Here is a 25,672-nt window from a genome sequence, read left to right as displayed (position 1 = left end):
AAACCTGATTGTTGGAAATAGCTCTCTAGTGCAGTTGGAGCACACTTGATGTGACAAAGTTAGGGGAACTTTACCTTGCGCTTATCTGTGCTATAGTTAGCTATTTAACTGTTTAACTATTTTTTCGTTCCTTAACGCTGATGTCCCTTATCTAGAACTTCTATATTGAATATTTCTTTCAAAGAATTGATTTTAGTTTTCTGTGTTTGTGTCAGGTTGTTTCAACAGAACATCTTGACATGGAGTAGAACAAATCTTGTTTGCCCAGCTCAGTGTTGCATAGTTATCGATAACTCGTTCATAACCCCATTGATGAAACACTGGGAAGACTGAACCCATTGTTTTTGGTCCATTCTCTACCTACTGACTTCATCCTGCTCTCTGGTGACTGTCAGAGGCTGAACCAGACTGCTCGCAACCTGGGTGTTGCTTCTGGCCACACATCGGCATTGGCACCATCACCAAGATGTTGTATTTCCACTTCCTTAACCATTCTGTCCTGCCTCGGCTCATCTGCTGAAACCTTCATGTTGATGTTACCTTGAGACTTGACTATTCCAATGCACTCCTGAATGGTCTCCCACATTCCACACTCTGTAAACTTGAGGTCATCCGAAACTCTGTGTCCTTAATTACACCAAGTCCCATTCGCCCATCAACCCCTGTGCTTGCAGATCAACACACGTTCCTGGTAAGGCAGCGCTTTGGTTTTAAAATTCTCATCCTTGTTTTGAAATCCCTCCAAGGCTTCACTCCTCCCTATATCTGTAATCTCTGCGCTCCTTGTGCGCGCTCTGCACCCCCCCCACACCTCACTCGTGTGCGCCGGTCCCTGCCCGTGTGTGCCGGTCCCCCCTTGCGCCTCACCCGCGTGCGCCGGTCCCCCCAACCATCTGTCCTAATATCGCCTTGTCTGGCTCGGAGTCAAATTTTGCGTATAACGCTCGTGTGAAGCACCATACATTTTTTTTCATTAAAGGCAGTATATAAACAGAAGTTATTGTCAATAGCTGTGTACTATTTCTTTAGGATTGTTGTGGTACGGAAAGAATTTTAAACTATTTTTTTTTGTTATTAACTCTTTGGATGATCGACCACTTCAGAAGGCAATAAGAGTCGGTCACTTTGTGGGACTGGAATCACACACATAGGCAAGATCAGGCAGGTTTCCTTCTTCTTTCAGTTTGATAGATTTGTGACTACTTTTGTGAAATGTACCTAAATGAATTCAAATTCTCAAACTGCCACAGTGGGATTTGAATTTACGTTCTCTGGATTATTATTCCAGATGCCTGGATTATTAGTTCAGTAGCTATAACCACTGCTCTAGTGTAGCCAGATTGAAGTGGCTTCTATATCACTGCAACCAATTAAATTGGATTTGGGCTTCATCGCCACGTTTTCCCCCGATGGTGAGTTCCCAAATGTAGCAGGCTGAGTAGAACACTTCTGGTTGCGTTTGTGCATCTTTAGTATTGAGCTGTAGACTGCCATTTCCTGAGGCTTTGTATGGGAGGGATGATTTTTGGGAGGGGACTGACAGCTTGTGCTTTCAACCACACCTCCTGAGTGATGCTTGCTGCTGTTTCATTCTCTTGAACTATCGGCCCTGCGCAGTCTGGCAATCCGGCTATGCTTCTAGCTGGTTTATACATATTTCCATCCCTAATCTAAACTACTGGGCACAGCAAACTACACTGTGTCAAAACATCCTACTTTGCTCTAGATTTGAAAGAATTGTTTCCTAATATCTAGAATCCTTAGAATTGTTGCTGAGGGCTATCTTTGCAAAATTTTTGCTGATTTTGAATGTGAGCCAAAGGTGGTATGCGCTCTTAGCAAGTGTGTGCGCACTCTGGTCAGACAGTTTGAAGTTCAGAGCTAATGTATTTTTTCACTTATTTTCTGGCCCAAAGCAGAATAACCTTTTTTAAAACTGCTGCTGTAAAAGTTGTCTAGTCTGGAAAATGTAACACTACCACAAGCAGCAATGCAGTTTAGGTCAAAATCAACAGTGGAGAATTCTGAGTTATGTCGCTAATAATTAGATACAAAGGCTACTTAAGGAAATGAAGTTGTTTTTGAATGCAATATTCAGTAAATAAATCCTAGGAAAAGGTTGGCTTGTATTGCTGTGACTCTACCAATGCACTAATTGTAACTTCAATCCCCAATATATTTGCTTCTGTGGAACTTAAGGTTTACCTTCAATCAAAATTGAAAGCCCTTTCCTCATTAAAAATGCCTAACAAGTTCCCCAATGACTTGAGTTTATCCAGTGACTTGGTGAGTCATACATATCAGGAAGGCCTCAGGTTTGATCGCTAGCCTATACTGAATTTGTTGATCTTCACCAGGATATCTATGCTTTACAAACCTTGCAGAATTCTTTTAGGAGGTAACAGACATGAAGGAAAATGCAGTGAATGTAGTGTCTGTGAACTTTGGGAAAAGCTTTTGCAGGGTTCCACATGGGGAGATTATTATAGAAGATTAAGGTGTATAGAATTCGGGCGACGATTACAATCTTGATTAGAATGTTTTTAAGAAAACCATTGTAGACCAAATGACATTGATGAAATGGGTTAAAAATTGAAATTTGCAATGTCTGTAAGTGTGAGGTGTGGGGGGGTTGAGGCAAAAAGAACTGGGAAATTTCAGAGTGCGCTTTGCCCTATGACTGTCTTTTGCACATCTCTGAGCTAGTTATAGAATGGGAAAGTGTGTGAGTCCAGTCCTCTTCTTGCTTATCCTCTTGATGATTTAACATGGATCACACTCTCAAGTCGGTCGGTTTATGTCTAAACTAATGATGGAAGTGGTTTAAAATGGCTTGTCTCATCTTTAAAGTACAAACTAGCAGCTTTGGTTTGGAATAGAGTCTTGTGACCAGTCAGCTGTATGTCATATGAATTTAATATTTCATTAATTATTTTGACTCAAAATTGAAGACCATATGCAAGCTAAATGTTCCTGGCTCTGAGATAATCGTGTGTAACTTCTGCTATATTTTTAGCTTAAACTTGGTTGTGCCTTTTTAAAAAGTATCCCTAGTGTTGTTTAACATCCAATTAGTGCTAGTTCCTGTCAAACAAAGCTGATAAGTTCAGCAATCCAAACTTTGCTCTGGTCTAAAATGACTCAATTCAAGTGTTGTAATCAGTTACTTTTGGTGCAGTGTGGGTTTTATGTGCTACTACAGATGAATTTAATGTGTAAAAACAAAAGTTCATTGATCTCAATTATGAAGCGACGTGCATCTGAAGACTGATCAGTTTTTAACATTTTTATTTTTGTTATTTTTTCAAAATTCTCCCTCCTTGAATTTCCCAGGGCTCTCCAAGTTTGCTGGTGACCTGCTGGGGCTCTGGTAATGAAAGCTATTCCACACAGTCTGGACTCCCTTCCAGATGACACAAGGATTGCTTCCTTTTTTCTTTTTAATCCCAGTCTCCCCTTCAACTCTTTTCTTTTTTTGTTCCCCACCTCCAATTCCTGAATGTTCTTACTTTGTTCCTGTCCACAGGCGATATGTTGTGTTTAAAGTTGCAGGTGTGGCCCAATGTCCTCTACTTTATATGGGATGAAGCGTTAGTCGAGATGAAGTTCTTCTAGTGATCGCTTGTGAAGTCTGGTTTTAAAAGTATATTGTATTAACCAGTGTGAGTTGCTGAGATCTGGGTTATCCTCAAAATGGGGACATCTGGCATATGGTAATACAGCTGTTTGGTTCCCCACTGCCCTGTGTCATTGACTTACACATCTGCACAAGTTCCCAAAGTTACCACTGTTGCTGTGAAGAGGTGTTGGGTGGATGCTCAGTCTTACCCAACAAGGAAGAAGAGCTAATTCTCTTCTTCCACTCACCCAAACTGTCTTTACTCACGTCTTGCTCTAAAGCCAAGATGGAGGAACGATAAAGAGAAACCAGGTTAGCACCCTCCTGACTGGGAAACAAAATCAAAAATGACATTTTTAAAAAAAAAAGTAGTAGATAACAAAAAATGTTTTAATGTAGGGAAGTCCAGAGAAGCAGAAGGTAGGTCATTCTAAAGGGAGGGTGTCTCACCCTCTTTTTTTCAAAGGAGCTTCTGAGACAGACTAAATCTTGTGCAATCTTAAAAATATCCTCACTAATAGTACAGGTCAATGGGACATATTGGGGGGCCAAAAGTGTCCATGTTCTAGATTGTCAGCAGTTTCTAAAACAAACTCTTACCATCTCCACCTTCTGTCTATAAACTGCACTTAAAAGTGGAGACAAAATCCCCTTTTGTCACAGATGCAGTGTGGCTGGTTGCATTCAGATTCCTGCTATTTCTGTCTCGTACCTATTGTACATCGCCATTTGTGCACGCTGCTGCCGTTTTATGCTGACTGATTCTTTCATCTGCAGTTGATTGAACTGCTTCCTCTTGGCTTCCTTTGTTTTCTTTATTACCAGCATTTTTCCATCTCTGTCCATTCACTGCTCGTAGCCATGGCTGCCGGCATTGGCTTTGCTGTGTTTGACGGCTGATTGTAGGAGTCAGTATTTCTACAGTGTGTTTGGAGCTTTGTCCAGCATTCTGTCCATTCATTTTACTTCTATTTAGCCTTTTGTGCTTAATTACCTTGCTCTTTCAATCATGATACAAGGGCCTTACCAGCTGTGGAAGGTTTAGATTTCTTATGTGTTAACTGTCCAGAAGCTGAAACCAAGTATTATAGGATTGGCAATGTCATTTTGGCTGTTTGAACTTCAACTGCAGCGTGTTCACACTCCTTTTACGTCATCTAAATTTTCTGAAGTCACATACCACGGAGAGGCATTTTAAAAAATCTGGACTGGATAAGTCTGCATGTTATTGGGTGGGAGGTTGTGTATTTGTGCCTGTAACTGCCCATGCAATAATTTTAGTTCATAGCATTGCCATCAGTGGGAGGTGTCAAATAGAGGTTCAGCACTTGCTCTCTGGAACATCTCCCAGGCAGCATTGCAAAGGCCTAGGGGAAGGCCATTTGTAGGTTAGCTCTCCCCTTCATCCACCACTCATTCTCTGATTTTGAATTGTTATTATTATAGCTTTTTTTAAAAAACTGCAGACCTTGAAGGGGGCTGTCCATACCAACGTCTATCAATACGTCTATTGTGGTCATGATGCATGTTGTTGATTTGATCTGCATTGGGCACTAAACGGGGATCACAATATAAAAATGTAGCCAATTCAACCATGTGGAGCATGAGAAGAAGAGCCAGAATTAGGAGAGGCAGGGATAAATGGAAATCAAAAAGGACTCTTGTATGAATTGAAATGACTTGAATTGTATTGGTTTCTAACTTTGTATTGCAAATATTGATTTGCCCTCTTTTGACTTCAAACGACATTAGATTATGGAACTGAAACAAACCAGAAGTCCATGGTTTGTTTCTCGATCATTTATTTGATAAGAACGGGGAGCAAGAGCTAGGGCCCTAGACTGCAAAGAAACTTTGGCTGTGAAATGACACCATGGGCTATTATCGTGAGAATAATGGCCCCGTATTTATTTGGAGGTGGAGGGGGGTGAGTTGGGAAGGGGAGGAGAATTGGTCAGGAAATCTGGGTTAAAATTACTTGAAAAGCACAGTTGTATGAAATTCACCTGTCTGCTATTTTAGCAGGCGCATTAGGCCATATAGGGTTGCCATGTAATTTTCAGGCTCAGACAGTGCTTCTAAACTGCTCTACTTTATTTTAAATGGATTAACACCCTCTGCTAAATTAGATACTCTTTCGAGTTATCAACAGTCACAGATTGCAACTCTTTCCGAGTACAATCACAGTTCTTGGTTTCCGGGAGTGGGACATGAACCCACAACCCTCTGATTCAAAGGCGAGGGTGCTATGAACTGAGCCACAGCTGACACCTCATTGGTGGAGGAATTTTGGGCAAACATTTCCTGAACTAGTAAACTATGATACAAATTCAGAGTCTCTGTGTAAATTGAACCTGTGATGAGAAAAAATACAGACCTGTGAAAGTAACCTCCCAGTCCTTTTGTATAAAAGCCAAGAGAATTGTTCTTGCTATTTCCCAGCCCTCAAGTTCTCTGCATCTTGGTGTTCCTGTTACTAGATGGCACTAGTTCCTCGACTAAAGTTCATATTTTGCTTTGGAGAAAGTGTAAGAATTTTTAATCAATGTCTTAGTTGTTTTTCACCAAAAGATTGACTAAACATCATACAGTCTTCTGATTCTAACTGTACATGTGACATTATTGCTCATCTGAATCTGAAAATAGATAATATTTTTTCAGAATCACATTTTGTTTTAAAACAAAGGCAAAATTAAAAGCAAATTGGATCAGTGAATGTTTTTTGTTATGAGTTTCAAAGAATTGCTTGAAAGCTGAAAACGAACACAAGCGGGACTGTAGATTCTTTTCACAGAATCACCGATTTGTTACAGTACAGAAGGAGGCTGTTTGGCCCATCGTGTCAAGGCTGAGACAGCTAGGGGTAGTTGAGGGAAACTGCACCTAATGATTATATGTGTAGAGTCATAGAGTTTTATACAGCACAGAAACAGGCCCTTCGGCCCATCATGTCCATGCTGGCCATCAAGCACCTATCTATTCTAATCCCATTTTCCAGCACTTGGTCTGTAGCCCTGTATGCTATGGCATTTCGAGTGCTCATCTAAATACTTCTTAAATGTTGTACTTGTTCAAAATTGTGCGGACTTATATACAAAAAAGGCTGGTAGCGCTGTGCAGGTCAATGTCTGTGGAGAGAATGGTTGGTCATTCCTAGTTCCCCAATCTATGTCGACTGGCTGTTTAGATCCATCAGAACTGAAGGATGTCATTTGGCCCACTGAGCCTACCTGCTGTGTTTCCACATTTTCCTGTGTTTTCTTTTGTTGTTTGAATTCCAGGATTGGTGGTTTTTATGCTTTTTGTTGAAGTTCTTTCCATAGTAATTTTGATGGGTTGTTTTAGTTCAAGGTAGGAAGCCAGGAGTTTTGGTAAAATGTTTTGATTGATATTTGATGTGGGCTTTTTAAGTTGATAGCAATGAGATTTTAGACTAGGGGTAATAAAATTGCAGCTGCTTAGTTCAGTATTTCTAATCTTGAACATTGTAAATGTAACCAGCTTTTATTGTGTGTATGCTTGCATGTGCATGCCACTATGAGTTCTATTGTTTGAGTAAATCAAGTTGCCTTTGCACCCTATGTAGTCCATGTGGTTTGCCCTGGAATAAATCATGGGACAGCCACTACTGTGGGATGAATCTGGTTGGAGTCCCTCATTTGTTGTGTGCTACGGCCCCCTGCCAAATAGAACCAGTTAGTCAGCTGGTTCCAGACTTCTGTCAGTAACCAGCCACTCGAAGGTATGTGCAGTAAGAATCCTGGGTTACTCTTTATGCTGAGTTGCTTCTGCTTGGTGCCTCTGTGAAATGGCTGAAATTTGAAACGCTGCACATAGAGAATCATGGCCGCAAATTCCTCCTCCCACCAACCCCAGTGACTTCATGATGTGGTATGTTGACGCCCGGAGTAAAGATACAGCAGGAAGAAGAGAATTCAGCAGCTACTCTAGATCAGTCCTATTTAAATGGTACATTATCTGTACAAAGTGTTCAGTTGCTCATTGATTTGATGCCCACCTTTTTACCTTGCAGGACTTTCTTATCATGTTTCTCCATCACCTCTCAACGGTTGGATTGATTACATTTTCTTACGCCAACAATATGGTACGAGTTGGAACACTCGTCATGTGCCTTCATGACGCATCTGATTTCTTTTTAGAGGTGAGATTATTCTATTGCATAGTGGAATAGACATTGTCTGTTATCACTTCTGGGTATTCATGATTCTCCATATAAATTATGCTGGCCATAAAACCACCTTGCATTAACAAGATTTGGCCGTTGATAAATTTACGGTAGTAATGTGTGAACAGTTTTAATCAGGAGTGTGGAAAGCACTGACATTTGTTGTGACAATTGTCTCCAGCACAACACAAAACTAATTGCAAAGGAAACCCTGACAGCAAGTGTAAATTTGTAAATTATTAAAGGAAGAAAAGCCCATCAGAGTGTGATTCTAGGAGTGAAATCTCATTTCCTGCTTCAGATAATGGTTGTAAACTACTTGATCTTTGCTCCTGAAGTATTTTTATAGGCCTGAGATTGCATGAGAATAGCGACATCAGGCTTTACCCGCCCTTGAAGCCCCTCGGCTGTTACCTTTTTTAATATTAATAACATGTTGCATGTAGGTGGGAGATTATTGTTATGCATTAAATGTTCATAAAATGAGCATCTCAAATTTGGAACAAAAATTGGGAGCTTGGACTATTATTATCTTGCATGGCAAGATCTTATTTGAAGTTTTCACCTACCTAATGTTTGATTCTGAGGTTTGTTTACTGTGTGTGCCAGAATCGATTCAACTTTGCTAGTTTAAATAATGTATGACCTTTGTCCCCTAAGATTTCAACCCCAGTGAATCACCACTTGTCCAAGCTTGCTGTGTATTCCGACACAGCCGATGGTAAGGGCTGAGTTGCTCAAATCCCAGAGGGAAACTTGAAACAACTGTCATATACCATTTTTGCAATTTGTATGTTTTGAGATGCAGGCTTTGAATTCAGTAGTAATAATACCATTGAATTTCTCGAGAGGTTTTTTTATAAAACTAAATTAAACATTTATTAATACAAAGATTGTAAATACATACATATGTATACAAAATTACTACTATAATAGCTACAAAAATCCCCTAATTTACCTGACTCTCAATTACACTCCTGGTAAGGCAACAGTAAAACTCATAGATTTAACAGGCAGAGCACCCCCCCTGGACAGGACAGTCGCATTCAAGGTGAGTTTCTTTCAGCTCTGGGCTCTTGCAGACAGACTTGAGGCTTACAGGCACGAGGCTTCTCACACTTGTTATCTTAATGCCTCGACCTTGCACACAATCTCCTTTCCCCTTTATACATATCTTTCCCTTTGAATGTAGATTTTCCATTGTATCACTGAGCTTTTAACTTTATCTCTTCTAACAATAACGTCCTTTCATCCCACCAATTTTATTAGCTGAAAAAAATAAACACATTGCTTGGCGTCTTCTAGCTAGGTGTAAGATTTCACCCACAGTCTTGAATGTTTTCTTTTAACAAATGCAGATTTACACTTTACCTTCTACCCTCCTTACGTTTATTTAATTAACATCTGAAAACTACTATACATCAAAGCACCCAGACTAGCTGGCTTTAAACCAATTAAAAAAGACAGACGCAGACCCCACTAGAACTCTATTTTAAAATAATTTCCAATAACATTATTATATCTTCTTGACACTGTGGCAGGAGTAGCTCTGCGCTTTTTTTATGGTGACATGTCTGAGGCTTAGAAATCAGTGTGTGGGATTGCAAATGCCAATTGGCAGAGCCTATTTTGAGGTGGAGTACACTAAGCTCCTAATAACTCCTTCTGATAGACCATGTGTGGGTCGCACAGCGCTGGAGAAAGAAGCAGTCACCAAGCACCCAATGCACAACTTGAAGCATTCTCATAACAGGTCAGGTGCAGAATAAGGCTCCTTCTGCTCGAGCTCTAAAGGTTCTTTCAGCTCTGCTCTGCGGTTGAATTTAATGAGAGGTTGAAATTCTTTTTTTTTAAATCTGTGCCCTAGTGTGGGCTCTAAATAGGATGAGTATAGATGGCCTCTATTTAGCTTTTTCATTTTACCAGCCCACCTAACTGCCCGTAAATGTATGAAAATTGACAGTATCCCACAGGATTGCTGATCTGGCGATTGAAAGTTTCACACGTGCCCTAGGAAATGCTCTTACAGGTTGGAATTAAGATACTTCAAGGCAGAGTCAAGGGAACCTTATTCTGCACCTGAGCACCCCGTTTGACGTTGTGTATTGGGTGCTGGGTGGCTGGCCGTTTCCTCCTTCAGCCCTGCAAAATTCAGCAAACTGTAGGGGGGCAGAAATGTAAATGAGCTCAAGGGGTTCAATAACACACATCAGCGAGGGCTGGAATTCTTCCAGAAATTGTCATTATTGGCTGACTCGTCAAAAGAAATGGTGTTGCTTAAGGGTAATCCTGCTCTGTCACAGCTCTTTGCCAGAGTTTGTGCAGATGTGAACAATGCACTGAGCTGGTGCTTGAGTTGAATCCAAAGTAGAAAAACAACAACTTCAGCAACAGCAATAAGTACCTGCATGGACATAGTGCCTTTTCATGTTATAAAATGATTTTGGATGCTTTGCAAGGTGAGTGATGGACACTGAGCAAGAAGTAGAGGAGATGACTGAAGGGTCAATCAGAGGGAAGTTTTGAGGAGGTTTTTGGAGATGAGCAAAGAGGTAGCAGGGAACAGAGGAAACTTGAAAGTGAATTAAGTGTAGGGTTGAAGACTCCGGGTTGGGGGGGTAACAAGTGGCTGAAAATTGGTGGGATCACTGCAGAGGGGGTGGGGAGCAGGAAGTATCGAGTTGGTTGAAGATTGCAGAGCTAGGGAGCAACAAGACCATTAAGGGACTCAAAGTTGAAGATTTTGAAGCTGAGGCCTTGAAACCATGCAGTTTGTTGAGCGTGTGGGTTAGGATGTGATCTATTTTCTAGGACTCAAGGTTTGAGTTGAAATCTGTTAGATGGAGGCTGCCAGAGCATGTTTCAGATAAAGCATTTCATTGGGAATGAGGTGAGTTGTTTGAGATGGAAGACAGCAGTTTTGGTGATAGATTTGGTTGCGGGGTTCAGCGTTCAACTCCCAAGTTGAACGGGGCACCAGGTCTCTCTCTTGCAGGTTCAGAATGAGTAGCCAGTGAAGGAAATGGAATTGGTGCCTAAACTGAGTTTCTGGTGGGAGTTAAACAGCATTGCTTTGATCTTGTCAGTATTGAGCTGAAGGAAGTATTTTCACTTATCAAGCAACTGTTTATAATTGGGGTTAATTCTGTACAAACCTTTTTAATTGTTCCAAGGTATTTGTAGTTAGCACTTTTCTATTTGTTGCAACACCTGCAGATATACAATTTAGTGTTTTTTTTTTTGGAAATTGCTCTGTGTTGGAATTATGTAGTGATTTGCCTTAACTGTGGCTGTTGGGCTTTGAGTGTTTGGACAGTTGCTTGAAACAGAGATCAGACAGAGAAGAAATAGTTTCCCCTCTGCAAAGCTGCTGCCTTGCAGCCTCTTGCATTGCTGTAGGGGTGCTCCTGCTCCCCAGGTTTCATGTCTCCTGAATCCTGAAAGTCACTATTTGTGGGAAGCTCCCAACAAGGTTTTGAAGAGGTTTGAATTTTTGGCATCATTCATCAAACTTGTCTTTTGAAAGATGGTCACAATGGTATTAAAACGTTTTACTTATCTCCCTTTCTCCCCCACCCTTCAAACCATGTTGTGTTACTTTTCAGCTAAGTCAAACCTGTTTTGAAATAGGGCATACAAGCATATGAATTAGGAGCAGGAGTAGGCCATTCAGCCCCTCAAGCCTGCCCCGCCATTCAATAAGATCATGGCTGATCTGATTGTAACCTCAACTCCACATTCCCACCTCCGCTGATAACCTTTCACCCGCTTGCTTATCAAGAATCTATACACCTCTGGCTTAAAAATATTCAAAGACTCTGCTTTCATCGCCTTTTGAGGAAGAGATTCCAAAGACTCACGACCCTCAGAGAAAAAAATTGCTCCTCATCTCTGTCTTTAATGGGCGATCCCTTTATTTTAAACAGTGATCCCCTAGTTCTATATTCTCCCACTAGAGGAAACATCCTCTCCACATCCACCCCATCAAGACCCCTCAGGATCTTATGTTCCAATCAAGTCGCCTCTTACTCTTCTAAACTCCAAGGGATACAAGCCTAGCCTGTCCAATCTTTCCTCATAAGACAACTGATCCATTCCTGTATTAGTCTAGTAAACCTTCTCTGAACTGCTTCTAATGCATTTATGTCCTTCCTTAAAAAAGGAGACCAATACTATACACTACTCAATGTGGCCTCCCCAGTGCCCTGTATAACTGAAGCATAACCTCCCTACTTTTGTATTCAATTTGCAATAAATGATAACATTCTATTAGCTTTCCTAATTGCTTGCTGTACCTGCATACTAACATACTGAATTCTGAGGGTTAATGCACAGTTTCTTAATATCTAGGGTTCTAAATTAATTTCTAGTGTACTGAGTGTGATGTTATTCAATGGTTGGAGAAGCTGGATTGATTTTTCATTTTGTGATTGTTTTCTAAGATGGCCTTGATTTCATCTCTCTTCCCATGTCCTCTGTTACAGTTCACTAATGAGCTCTTTTGCTGTTTCTCCTTGCAGGCTGCTAAATTAGCCAATTATGCCAAGTATCAAAGACTTTGCGACTCATTATTTGTGATATTTGGTTTTGTCTTCGTCAGTAGTAGACTTGGCATTTACCCTTTCTGGTGAGTAAAAGCCACCATATGGTGGCTTAATGCATTGGATTTCAAAATGGGACACTATGGGTGAGGTGGGGTGGGGAAACAGTTCTGTACGATCTTCTGCTTTTCTACATTTGACTTGCAAGCATGGTACTGTGTTTCTAGCGCTGAATAGTGGTAATTTCTTGCATTTCCAGTGTTTCCCTTTGGGTAGTTTGACAGAAAAGTTTGAAAAGCTACTGGCTTAGTGTGAATTCTATATTTATTTACCTAGATTTAAAAAAAAAACACTATATTGCTGATTTTAGAGTCATAGAGGTCTACAGCACAGAAAAAGGCCCTTCGGCCCATCAAGTCTGCACCAGTCAAACAAGTACCTAACTATTTTAATCCCATTTTCCAGCACTAGGCCCATAGCCTTGTATGCCACGGCATCGCAAGTGCACATCCAAATACTTCTTAAATGTTGTTATGAGGGTTTCTGCATCTACCACCCTTTTTCAGGCAGAGTGTTCCAGATTCCCACCACCCTCTGGGTGAAAAAATTCTTCCTCACATCCCCTCTAAACCTCCTGCCCCTTATCTTAAATCTATGCCCCCTGGTTATTGATCCCTCCAACAAAGGGAAAAAGTTCCTTCCTGTCTACCCTATCTATGCCCCTCCATAAATTTATACACCTCAATCATGTCCCCCCTCAATCTCCTCTGCTCCAGGGAAAATAACCCCAGTCTATCCAATCTCTCCTCATAACTAAAACTCTCCAGCCCAGGCAACATCCTGGTAAATCTCCTCTGCACTCTTAGTGCAATCACATCTTTCCTATAATGCGGATTCCAGAACTGCACGCAATACTATAGCTGTGGCCTAACCAGTGTTTTATACAGTTCCAGCATAACTTCCCTGCTCTTATATTCTATGCCTCAGCTAATAAAGGCAAGTATCCCGTATGCCTTTTTAACCACCTTACCTAGCTGTCCTGCTACCTTAAGGGGCTGGTGGATATGTACACCAAGGTCCCTGTGATCCTCGGTGCTTCCCAGGGTCCTACCATTCATTGTGTATTCCCATGCCTTGTTTGTCCTGCCCAAGTGCATCACCTCACACTTATCCGGATTAAATTCCATTTGCCACCGATCAGCCCATCTGACCAGCCCGTCTTTTTTTTTGTATGTAAAGGGCATCGTTTTAAACCATGTGCCCATCTTGTGAATTATTCCAGTAAAGATGTTAGAGCATATGGGACGAAGCTTTGCTGTTCTGTCCAAGTACCTAGTATATGACAATATAGAGATACATCTGCTGGGGAAATGCTACTAAGGCCTCCTTTTCAACGTGGAAATGATCCCCCTCTAGAACTCCAGTGAGCTCCAATTCTCCATAAAATGAAGGGAGCAATGAGACAGGAACATTTTTTCTGTTTTGAAGAGAATCTTCCTCATTCCTCCAGCTATTCTGCAGCAGACTCTCTCCACTTCCCTCCCGCAAGAAAGCAAGCCCCCATAGCAGCAGCCCCATTCACTCCAGGGTACTATGATTGACAGGAGTCCTGAGGGAAGAGGACAGATCAGTTCAATGGAAGGAGCGTTTGGTGGGGAGGTATTTGTTGTGCAACTCGCCTTGATATCCTCCAATCTGCAAAGTGCCCAACACCCACCAGGTGAAAATGAAAAACTACCCAGTATATACGCCGTTTCAGAACTCATCTTTTTCATCCAGACTTCCTGCCAATCACAACCACAACACTCAACATCATACAGGAGGAAGTGGAATATATTGACGACAAGCCCACACTCTCCAATTAAACATGGATCTATAGGTTTCTAACTTACAGCTCTCAGCAGCCTGAATTTTTACGCTTGGGTTCATTATTCTTTGGTTGGTTAAAACTTTTTTTTTAATGCATGCTAAAGGTCCATTTTAGACACGTGAGAGGTTGGTTTTTGTTTTTATCACCTGGTGTTGAGCGTCGTCAGAGCAGTGCACAGAAAGGAGAATATAGTGACAAGGATTGCAAGTCCTTTGAAATTGGAATGTATGGGCTTGGCGTCAAAATATTCTATATCCTGGGATGAGGGGATTGTCCTAGGAGGAGGGATTGAGTAGAATGGGCTGATATTCTCTGGAGTTTAGAATGAGAGATGATCTCATTGAGATGTATAAATTTTTGAGGGGGTTGGACAGGGTCGATGCTTAGAGGCTGTCTTTTTTTTTTCTCTCTCCCCTGCTCCTGGGCTGGAGAGTCTAGAACACAATCTTGAGATAAAGTGATGGCTGTTTAGCACTGAGATGAGGACAAATTTCTTCACTCGAAGGGTTTGTGAATTTTTGGAATCTTACTACCCCAGAGGGCTGTGGATGCTCCGTCATTGAGTATATCCAAGACTGAGATTGATAGAGTTTTGGGCACTAAGGGAATCGAGGGATAGGGCGGGGAAAGTGAACTCGAGGTAGGAGATCAGCCATGAATGAGGGAGCAGGCTTGAGGGGCCGAATGGCCACCATCTCCCATATCTTACGTTATAATTCTGGATTGGGATGAGTGCCATAGCATTGTGCAAGTATGAGAGGAGCATAGTGATAGCTAGGACAACCATTTTGTAGATTGACATTGTTTATTTTTACTTACCAAGGCACTGCCATGAAACATTGAGCCTTCCTTGAAAAATATACCATTTCAATTTGAAGCTTGAGACAACTCTCTAAATGCTTCAGTTGTCTGTTAGAGTATTGAGATGGCAGCCAGATTTGATGTCTTATTACAGTGTAAAGCATAATGTGAGCTGCTTCACACAACTTAAAACATTTGAGAAGTTTTTTTTTTAAATCAACACCAGGCCACAGTTTAAAAATAAAGGGTCACCCATTCAAGACGGAGATGAGGAGAAATGTTTTCCCTGAAGGTTGTGAGTCTATGGAACTTTTTTCCTCAAAAGGCAGTATAAGTAGAGTCTTTGATTATTTTTAAGGCAGAGCTAGATAGATTCTTGATAAGGGGGTGAAAGGTTATCGGGGTAGGCGGGAATATGGCGTTGAGGCTACAATCGGATTAACCGTGATCTTATTGAACGGCAGAGCAGGCTCGAAGGGCTGAGTGGCCTACTCCTAGTTCGTATGAAATGTCTCAATTAATTTGCTTCAGTGCTGAGTATTTCATAAGTTTTTTTTTAAATAGGCTAAATGTACGTGTTTTCAATCTCTGGCCCCAGCATTTTGAGGGTGCCGCATTCATCCTTTTAATAGTAGGTAGCGGAGATGCCTCCAGCCTCCCTTTTGCTACTGTCTGTGATGTACAGCCTTTTCCTGTAAGCAGATGTAAAATATACATGTGGAGACAGTGTCACCCAAGTGAGTGCTCTGCTTAACACTTTTTGTGTGATTTCCTGAACAAAGCAGCAAGCCGGTAGCTTCTGTTGACCACAGGCTTTGTGGATGGAACTCAAAAGAATTATGTGACAACAGAAGTATATTTCAGCACTAAGTCTGAATTGCAAGACAATGGACATGGATGTGAATGAACTGGAAGATTTGTACACGCTTTGCACACTAGCTTAGTGAAGCGGCACCAAATTGCAAGTAACTTGTATAGCATGCATAGTATGGCCTTATGCTTTGAGTAGGCAAAAATTCCAGGTAGCCCTTACCTTGGCAATCCTCCTGGGGCCTGAAGCCTGTTGATGTGGGAGACTGCCATCTTCGACCAGATACTTTGGGCAGTGCTCCTGGTAGACTCCTCACACTCCTTTGTTTTGTCTCGTGGGCAGAATTCTCAAATGAGATAATTCATTTCCTGTCTTCGGCCCTCCATTCTTCACCAAGCCATTTTCTGTTGGTCAGGTATAATGTAGCACTCCTGTTTTGTGTATCAACCCATTAAGAGTTGCTGCTTCATTGGGGTCCTTCAATCACAGAGCCTCTTGAACCAATTGGCACATGGAGATCACTGGAGATATGGTCTCACAAAGTCACACAGGTTAGCTCTACAGTCAAAATGTATGCACAGTGATCCAGATTGGGGGAAAAAAAATAGACAGACTGACTAACTGTGGAGAGCAACTGGCGGGTTTGAATAGTGGAGTTTTGGGAATGTATAGATATTTTCTGTCTTTGTGGACCACTGAGGCTGAACCATACTGTTCACAACCTCAATGTACTATTTAAACCTAAGCTGAGCTTTCAACCCTTTATCTTCTCTAAGACCACCCACCAACACCATTGCCTGTCTCCACCTCTGCCTCAGCCCATCGACTGCTGAAACCCTCATCTATACCTTTATTTTACTGCCAGACTCAACTAATCCACTGCGTCCTGAATGCCCTCCCATCTTCCACCTCCGTAAACTTGAGATCATCCAAAACTCTGCTGCCCATATTCTAACTTCTGCCGTCCCCTTCACTCATCACCACTGTACTTGCTGACCTAATTGGATCCCGACCCATCAACACCTCAAATCCATGAATTCAAACCCCTCCGTGGCCTTGTCTCTCCCAATCTCTGTAACCCCTGCCTTCAAGACCTCTGCCCCCCCCTCCAACTCTGGCCTTTTGTGCATCCTTCAATTATACATGGCCTTTGTAAAGAGCTAATGGGCTAGGTTTCCAGTGCTGAATAATATCGAGAGATCATGTGATTAAGCATTAACAATGTAGTTTAAAAAAAAAACCCACTGAATCCAGGGTAGCTTGATATATTTTTTATTGTTTTATTTTTCCTGAAATGCTGTTGGGTGTTCTGATACATGCAAAGTAACGATTATTCTGTGGGACTAGGACTAGTTTCTCCTTTTTAAAGTCGGACGCTTTCGTTTCAGAGTCTAAGGTGCAGTTAGTGGGGCTGTTGTTTTTGATATCTGGGCCTCTGTTCCAGCATTGATGCATTCTAATTGCAACCTTTCTTAAATATTTGTGTCGTATATAATATGAGTGAAAAATAAATCCGGCAAAATCTATTTTTGTAATATTCTGTAATAAACTCCATGTGTGTATTTGAGGCAAATTACTAGAGACGTTTTCACTGGCAGAAAGTTGCTGTTGATCTGCTTCAAGGCAGCTTCCTCTTGGGATTTCCCAGTCTTTCTTTAAAAATGACCTTTATTGATGCTGTACAGGATTGTTGTTGGAATCTCAGCCTGTACCTGCTGCATAGAGCAGCAGTGTTTTAAGTAGTTGAAGCTTTGAGTACAGCATTGCCGAAATGTGCAGCGCACAATGTATGTCCTTTCATGGCAAATAGTGGCCAAATCTGGACTAACAAACCACTTGACTCTTATTTTTTTTTAAAAAGAAACTGTCGTTTAGTAGTACAGAACTTGAGTACTGCTGACACACCACCCTGCTCTCATGCCCACATGTCTGTCCTTGGCCTGCTGCAATGTTCCAGTGAAGCCCAACGCAAAATGGAGGAAGTGGGGGAGGTGATGGCACAGTGGTATTGTCGCCGGACTAGTAATCCAAGGACCCAGGGTAATGGTCCGGGGACCCGGGTTCGAATCCCGCCATGGCAGATGGTGGTATTTGAGTTAAAAGTCTGATGACGATCATGAAACCATTGTCGCTTGTTGGAAAAACCCATCTGGTTCACTACTGTCCTTTTAGGGAAGGAAATCTGCCGTCCTTACCTGGTCTGGCCCACATGTGACTCCAGTCCCACAGCAATGTGGTTGACTCTTAAAAGCCCTCTGAACAAGGGCAATTAAGAATGGGCAATAAATGCTGCGTAGCCAACGACACCCACATCCCCCGAATGAATTTAAAAAAAAAAGCACCTCATCTTCCGATTTAGCACTTTACAGCCTTCCGGACTTAACATTGAGTTCAACAACTTCAGACCATGAACTCTCTCCTCTATCTTTAACCCTTTTTAATCCAATTATTGTTTTATTTTTATGTATTTATTTAATTTTATTTATCCTTTCCCCCCAACAGCTGCCTCCCCCCACCCACACACACACACACACACACACACACACAGCCACTTGTTTCTATGCTTTGCTTTCACAGAGTGCTGTCCCTTCTTCTGCTATTAACACATTCTGCTATCTTACCTTTATGCCACTATCAGCATTTTTCTTTAGCGTTTAACACCACCGTTAACACTCCCTTTGTCTTGTATCCATGACATCTTTGTCAATCTCTCCTAGGCTCCTACCTATCCCTGTCCTTCTATTTTGCTCCATCTACTCCAACCCCTTCTTAAACAGTGTAAAATCCATCACATTTCTACTGCTGTTTAGTTCTGAAGAAGAGTTATACAGACTCGAAACGTTAACTCTGTTTCTCTCTCCACAGATGCTGCAGACCTGCTGAGTTCTTCCAGCATTTTCTGTTTTTATTTCAGATTTCTAACATCTGCAATATTTTGCTTTTGTCAGTGTTCATCAGAAATGTGTCTTTGATGAAATGACACCTAACCTCCTACCGCTTGCATATTTCCGATATGTGGGTGATACGTTTGCTACATTTAAATCTGTAGCTACATGTAATAATTTCCTTGCATGTCTTAATGGGCTCCATCCTGTGCTCAAATAAACTCCCTTTCCTTGACATACTAGTTGAAAAATCAGCCAGGGGATTCTCTACCTTCACTGGTCAATATACGCGTTGGGATTCTTACAGCTCCATACGCTATAAGATTGGCCTTATCGGCAAACTTTTAAATAGGGCCCAAGCCATTTGCTCACCATGCAAGCTTGATGCTGAAATAGGGCACATCGAAGACATCCTGTGGGATAATGGCTACCCTGATCAGATAATTTCACGTTGTATATTGCGCAACTTCATGAACAGGCCTAAGGCCGTCACTTTTGGCCCTGAAAAGTGCCCAGTCTACCTCAGGTTAGCCTGGAAGGGAAAGGTATCTCAAAAATTTGAGCAACAGATGAAGCTAGCTGTTTCACACTGTCACTATGCAGTAGCAACACAAGTGGTATTTGCCACTAACAGGATGCTGCCTTCAAGCCAAAAATACATTCTGCCTATCACACAAACAAGTAATTTGGTATGTGAATTTCAGTGCCAGTGTGATGCCAGGATTGTAGGCCATACATCCCAAAGACTGGCGGATCGTATCAAACAGCATGTCCCAGCTGCTGTTCGCAATGGGCAGGTTACAGACCGTACCCAACCAACCCGTGCTTGCAAAACTCAAAACACAGTGTCCAACATTAGATGTGATTCTGTAATTGGACAGCGTTTGCTAAATAATTCTGCCAAAGATTACACTGACAACCAATTTAAGATTGTCAGCCGGGCCTGCAGTATGGTGCATTTGCATGTACTGGAAGCTACATATATTAATACACAGAGCCCTGTTCTTTGCAGACAGAAAGAACATGCACACACATTGTGCCTGTTTCAGCTAAACAAAATAAATGATAGCCATTCGCTGGTTCATTCCTCAGGGCAATGCCTTGACCAGAGTCAAGCTGCCTGGTTTAAATTTCAAACAATGTTTGGCGGTTAACTGTCAGTCACCGTTAACTGGTGCATTCTCCATGACAATGCCTCTACCAATCAGAGTCCACTTGCCAACCAATCAGCACTCTCTTCTCATACAGTACAAAGTTGTTGCTTCCCCTGACATTGGTATTCTTGCGATTGTCCTGATGAGTGCAAGATGAAAATCTTCAACAAAATGTCTTTTTTCAGCAATACTAAAGGAAACTATTTATAACAACCTAATCATTCAGTAATTTCTGTTTTATATAAGAAACTTCAGTGTGCCAGTCACACCACTTGAAGCTTTTAATGATGTGTAGCTGTGTTGGGGTGCCTGACAAGACACAGCACACAGGGAGCTATAAAAGGCAAAATGTGGAATTCAGAAAATCCATTCTCCCAAAGTATTGTGTGCGCATTTCATAACAACATAAGAAATAGGAGCAGGTGTAGGCCACCTGTCCCCTCGAGCCTGCTCTTTCATTCAATAAGATCATGGCTAAACTCCTACCTCAACTCCACTTTCCTCCCTACCCCTTAATTCATTCAGTGTCCAAAAATCTTCTGCTACCTGTTTTGAATTTACTCAACAACTGGGCAGCCCCAGCCCCCTCGGGTTGAGAATTTCAAAGATTTTCTAGTCAGTAATGTTTACTTGTTAATGTGGATGCTTAAGTAAAAGCCAATTTGAGAACTGAGCAAGTTGGAAGGTCTTTGCCTGTTATAAAGATTTCCCCCTCCGGGTTATGGTATCCTCTGCTGGTTGCAGGACAATCCCATTTGATACCATGTGTTGCATAACCTGGAGGGGGAAACCTTTATAACAGGCAAAGAAAAAACAAATGTTAATTGAAAAGAATGAGTGTGTTGTTGCAGGGCAGTAATGAACTCTGTTTAACTGTGTCAGCTCATTTATTTGCGGTTTGATGTTGCTGCTTTGTAACAAGCTGCTTGTCAACCTTATTTTAATTATCTCTTAGAGGGCTTTAAACTAAATGGGGGGGGGGGAAGGGTTCTGGAGAAGGGATACGTAGGCTTACAAAGCAAAAGGATATGGCTACATTGCAGAGCAGCTATTTAGGTCATGATACCCGTAGTGTGATAGGAAGGGACAGAGTGTACAAATGTAAAAAAAAGCAGCAGATAGGGTCAAAGGGGGGAAAAAATGGTAAAAAGGCAAAATTAATGGTTCTTAAATGCAGCTAGTATTCGGAAAATAAATGAATTAACGGCACAAATAGGGGTTAATGGGTATGATCTTATAGCCATTACGGAGACATGGTTACGTAAGACCATAAGACTTAGGAGCAGAAATTAGGCCATTCGGCCCATCGAGTCTGCTCCGCCATTCAATCATGGCTGATAAGTTTCTCAACCCCATTCTCCCGCCTTCTCCCCGTAACCTTTGATCCCCTTACCAGTCAAGAACCTATCTATCTCGGTCTTAAATACACTCAATAACCTGGCCTCCACAGCCTTCTGTGGCAATGAATTCCATAGATTCACCACTCTCTGGCTAAAGAAGTTTCTCCTCATCTCTGTTCTAAAAGGTTTTCCCTTTACTCTGAGGCTGTGTCCTCGGGTCCTAGTCTCTCCTACTCATGGAAACATCTTCCCCACGTCCACTCTATCCAGGCCTTTCAGTAGTCTGTAAGTTTCAATCAGATCCCCCCTCATCCTTCTAAACTTCATCGAGTATAGACCCAGAGTCCTCATACGTTCCTCATATGTTAAGCCTTTCATTCCTGGGATCGTTCTCGTGAACCTCCTCTGGACCCTCTCCAGGGCCAGAACATCCTTCCTGAGATATGGGGCCCAAAATTGCTCACAATATTCTAAATGTGGTCTGACCAGAGCCTTATAAAGCCTTACAAAGAGATCATGGCTGGGAACTAAATATTCAGGGGTATGTGACTTTTCAAAAGGACAGGAAGGAAAGGGTGGTGGGGTAGCTTTGTTAGTATGAGATGGAATAAGTATGATAGCAAGGAATGATCTTGGATCTGAAGATGTAGAATCCATATGGATGGAGGTAAGAAATAACAAGGGGAAGAAGACACTGGTGGGAGTAGTCCATAGGCCCCTTAGCAGTAGATATACTGTAGGACAGAGAATAAATCAGGAGATAATGAGGGCATGTAAAAAAGGCAGTATATTAATCATGGGTGACTTTAATCTTCATGTAGATTGGGAAAATCAAATTGGCAGATGTAGCCACGAGAAATAATTCATAGTGTATTTGGGACAGTTTCTTAGAACAATATGTTGTGGATCCAACCAGGGATCAGGCTATTTTGGATCTGGTAATGTGTAATGAGGCAAGTTTATTAAATGATCTCAGAGTAAAAGATCCCCTAGGAAACAGTGACCATAACATGGCAGAATTTAGCATTCAGTTTGAGAGTGAGAAACTTGGGTCAGAAACAACTGTGCTAAACTTAAATAAGGGTAATTACAAAGGATTGAGGCCAGAGTTGGCTGGAGTGGACTGGGAAAGGAGTTTAGCAGAAAAGACGGTTAATGAACAATGGCAAACGTTTAAAAAAAATAGTTCATGACTCACAACAAAGATATATCCTGGTGAGGAAGAAGGATTCTAGGAAGGGGATAAACCAACCATGGTTGACCAAGGATAGTATCAAAGTGAAAGAAAAACATACAATGTGACAAAGATTAGTAGTAAGCCAGAGGATTGGGAAAGTTTTAAAAAAACAACAAAAGATGATCCAAAAAAAAGAGGGAGAAAATAAATTTTGAGGGTAAACTAGCAAGTAAATAAAAATGGACAGTAAGAGCTTCTTTAAATATATAAAAAGGAAGATTAGATTCTGGAAAAACCCCAGAGGACTGGAAAACAGCCAGTGTAACACCCTTATTCAAAAAGGGAGGGAGACAAAAAACAGATAACTATAGGCCAGTTAGCTTAACATCTGTCATTGGGAAAATGTTAGAGTCTATTACAAAGGATGTAATAGCAGAGCATTTAGAAATGCATAATATAATCAAGCAGAGTCAGCATGGCTTCATGAAGGGGAAATCATGCCTGACAAATTTATTAGAATTCTTTGAGGAGGTAACAAGCAGGATAGATAAAGAGGAACCAGTAGATGTAATATATTTGGATTTCCAAAAGGCATTTGATAAGGTAGTGCACATAAGGCTACTTAAGGTGAGAGTCCATGGTGTTGGGGGTAGTATATTAGCATGGTTAGAGGGTTGGCTAACTAATAGATGACAGAGAGTTGGGATAAGGGGAGCATTTTCAGGATGGCAACCTGTAACTAGTGGAGTGCCACAGGGATCAGTGCTGGGGCCACAGTTATTTGCAATATATATTAATGACTTAGATGAGGGAAGTGAATGTACTATCGCCAAGTTTGTGGATGACACAAAAATAGGTGGGAAGGCAAGTGATGAGGATGACAGTCTACAGAGGGATATAGACAGGTTAAGTGAGTGGGCAAAAACTTGGCAGATGGAATACAATGTGGGAAAATGTGAGGTTTTGCATTTTGGCAGGAAGAATAGAGGAGCTGAATATTATTTAAATGGAGAAAGACTGCAGCACAGATTTGAGGGTCCTCATGTATGAATCACAAAAAGCTAACATACAAGTTCAGCAGGTAATAGGGAAGGCAAATGGAATGTTGGCCTTTATTTCAAAGGGAATGGAGTATAAAAATAGGGAAGTCTTGCTGAAACTATAAAAGGCACCAGATAGAACACACCTAGAATACTGTGAACCTTATCTAAGGAAAGATATACTGGCATTGGAGGCAGTCCAGAGAAGGTTCACTAGGTTGATCCCGGATATGGAGGGATTTTCTTATGAGGAGAGGTTGAGTAGGTTGGGCCTGTACTCATTGAAGTTTAAAAGAATGAGAGGCGACCTTATTGAAACATGTAAGATTCTTAGGGGGCTTGACAGGGTAGATGCTGAGAGGTTGTTTCCCCTTGTGGGAGAGTCTAGGACCAGAGGGCATAATCTCAGAGTAAGAGGTGCCCATTTAAGGCAGAGATGAGGAAGAATTTATTTTCTCAGAGGGTAGAGAATCTGTGGAATTCTTTACCGCAGAGGGCTATAGAGGCTGGGTCGTTAAGTATATTCAAGGCTGAGGTAGACAGATTTTTAATCAGCAAGGGAATCAAGGGTTATGGGGAAAAGGCAGGAAGTGGAGTTGAGGATTATCAGCCATGATCTCAATGAATGGCGGAGCAGATTTGATGGGCTGAATGGCCCACTTCTGCTCCTACGTCTTATGGTCTCATTTTCTGTTTAATCCAGGTGCAGTATATGTGTCTAGGTGAATTCCAGGCACTGCAGCACCTTTCCCAAGTGGCTATTCCAAGGTTGAATAGCCTGGAAATACTCAGCAGTCAAGTATGGGCCAAGGAAGTGAGTGTTGGCAGACTTTTCAACAGTGGAAGGCATCACAATGGATCCTGATGTTTGCCTCCCATTGTTCACACACATGCACTAGGTCATTGAATAACCATCAGGAGCATTAACCCTGACTAATTTCTCCCCCTGCCACCGACCCTCCACCCACCCTAAGAGCTTAAAAGCTAATTGTAGCACCTTAATTGTTAGCCTGGCTGCAATCAGCTAGCACAGTACAGACTGGGAATCAAAGCTGACAGCTCTGGTCTATATGGTTTACTGCCAGAATGGGCAGAAAAACTGACTATAACACAGTGCAGCACAGCAACTGAACCAGAGAGCTTCATCTGACTCCACCCTGTCTCAGCTCATCTGCCACTGAAACCTGCACCCATGTCTTTGTTACCTCAAGACTTGACTATTCCAACATGCTCCTGGCCAGCTTTCTGCCCTCTGTAAACTTGATGCCATCCAAAATTCTGCTGTCTACCCCAACGCTATCACACCTGTTCTGAAGAGTCATACGGACTCAAAACGTTAACTGTGTTCCTCTCTGCAGATGCTGTCAGATCTGCTGGGTCTTTCCTGCTATTTTTGTTTTTTTCAGATTTCCACCATCCGCAGTATTTTGCTTTTATCTATCACACCTGTGCTTGCTAACTTGTATCGGCTCAGCAATGTGTCTTTTTTTTAAAAGGCTTGTCCTGATTTTCAAATTCCCCCATGGCCTCACTCTGTCCCCATCTCTAATAACCTCCTCCAACCCCACAGACTGTAGCAATGTGACCATTAGACAGCAAGATGATCGATTTCTCTTTAAAATCATTGGTTTATCTGTGAAAATTAACTCAGATATTTGGTTTACATTTGTCGTCAACTGATTCAGAGCTTCATTCTGAATTTAAGGCTGGACACTGGCATATATCCATCTATCTACCCATGAGCATGGAAGGCCTTGTTTTAAGAGTTCATTGGTGTGGGTGACAGAGCACTGTTCCCACAGGCATTGTTTTGTATCTATAAAAATAACTTTGCATGTGTTCACACCAACGACCCAGACGGCAACAAGGAAGGAAATGGCCATTTACAAGTCATCCAAACAATGGCTCGCTTATTCCGTGCGAGTAAAAAGGGAGGGTGAAAGAGCCTGCGTCATGAGTCCTGGATACTTTCACCAGTGTAAGCTTAGAGTTTCTCCTTGGGAAAAGAGCATGTTATTCTGAGATGTTGATGGTACATGGATAAGTGGCATGTAATGATGAGCTTGGAATGTAGAGAATGGAGATTTGAACCCACACCTTGCCCCTCCTCAGGCAACATGTCACCGCGTTTGTTTTCAATGCAGCACTTTGGATTTACAGGAGTTGAGGAATAAAGGAAGTGAATTATCCTGAACCCTTTCAGCACCACCTCTTAATCAAAAGCTCTTTAGCAAAAGCTTGATGGCAG

General features: G+C 41.7%; 1 protein-coding gene across 2 annotated transcripts in view; it reads left to right on the top strand.

Annotated features, from left to right (window-relative positions):
- The window catches only part of cers5 (ceramide synthase 5), a 114,355-nt gene that overhangs the window by 72,984 nt on the left and 15,699 nt on the right, over positions 1–25,672 (top strand). For both annotated transcript variants that reach the window (XM_078534634.1, XM_078534635.1), the window contains 2 exons: positions 7,653–7,781; positions 12,326–12,432. In XM_078534634.1, coding sequence (XP_078390760.1) covers positions 7,653–7,781; positions 12,326–12,432 — 236 coding nt within the window. The remainder of the gene's footprint in view (positions 1–7,652; positions 7,782–12,325; positions 12,433–25,672) is intronic.

The sequence above is a fragment of the Cetorhinus maximus genome, chromosome X, assembly GCF_964194155.1.
Source record: "Cetorhinus maximus chromosome X, sCetMax3.hap1.1, whole genome shotgun sequence".
Classification (NCBI taxonomy): Eukaryota; Metazoa; Chordata; class Chondrichthyes; order Lamniformes; family Cetorhinidae; genus Cetorhinus; species Cetorhinus maximus.
The sequence above is the reverse complement of the archived record's forward strand: the minus strand, read 5'-3'. Positions and strand labels throughout refer to the sequence as shown.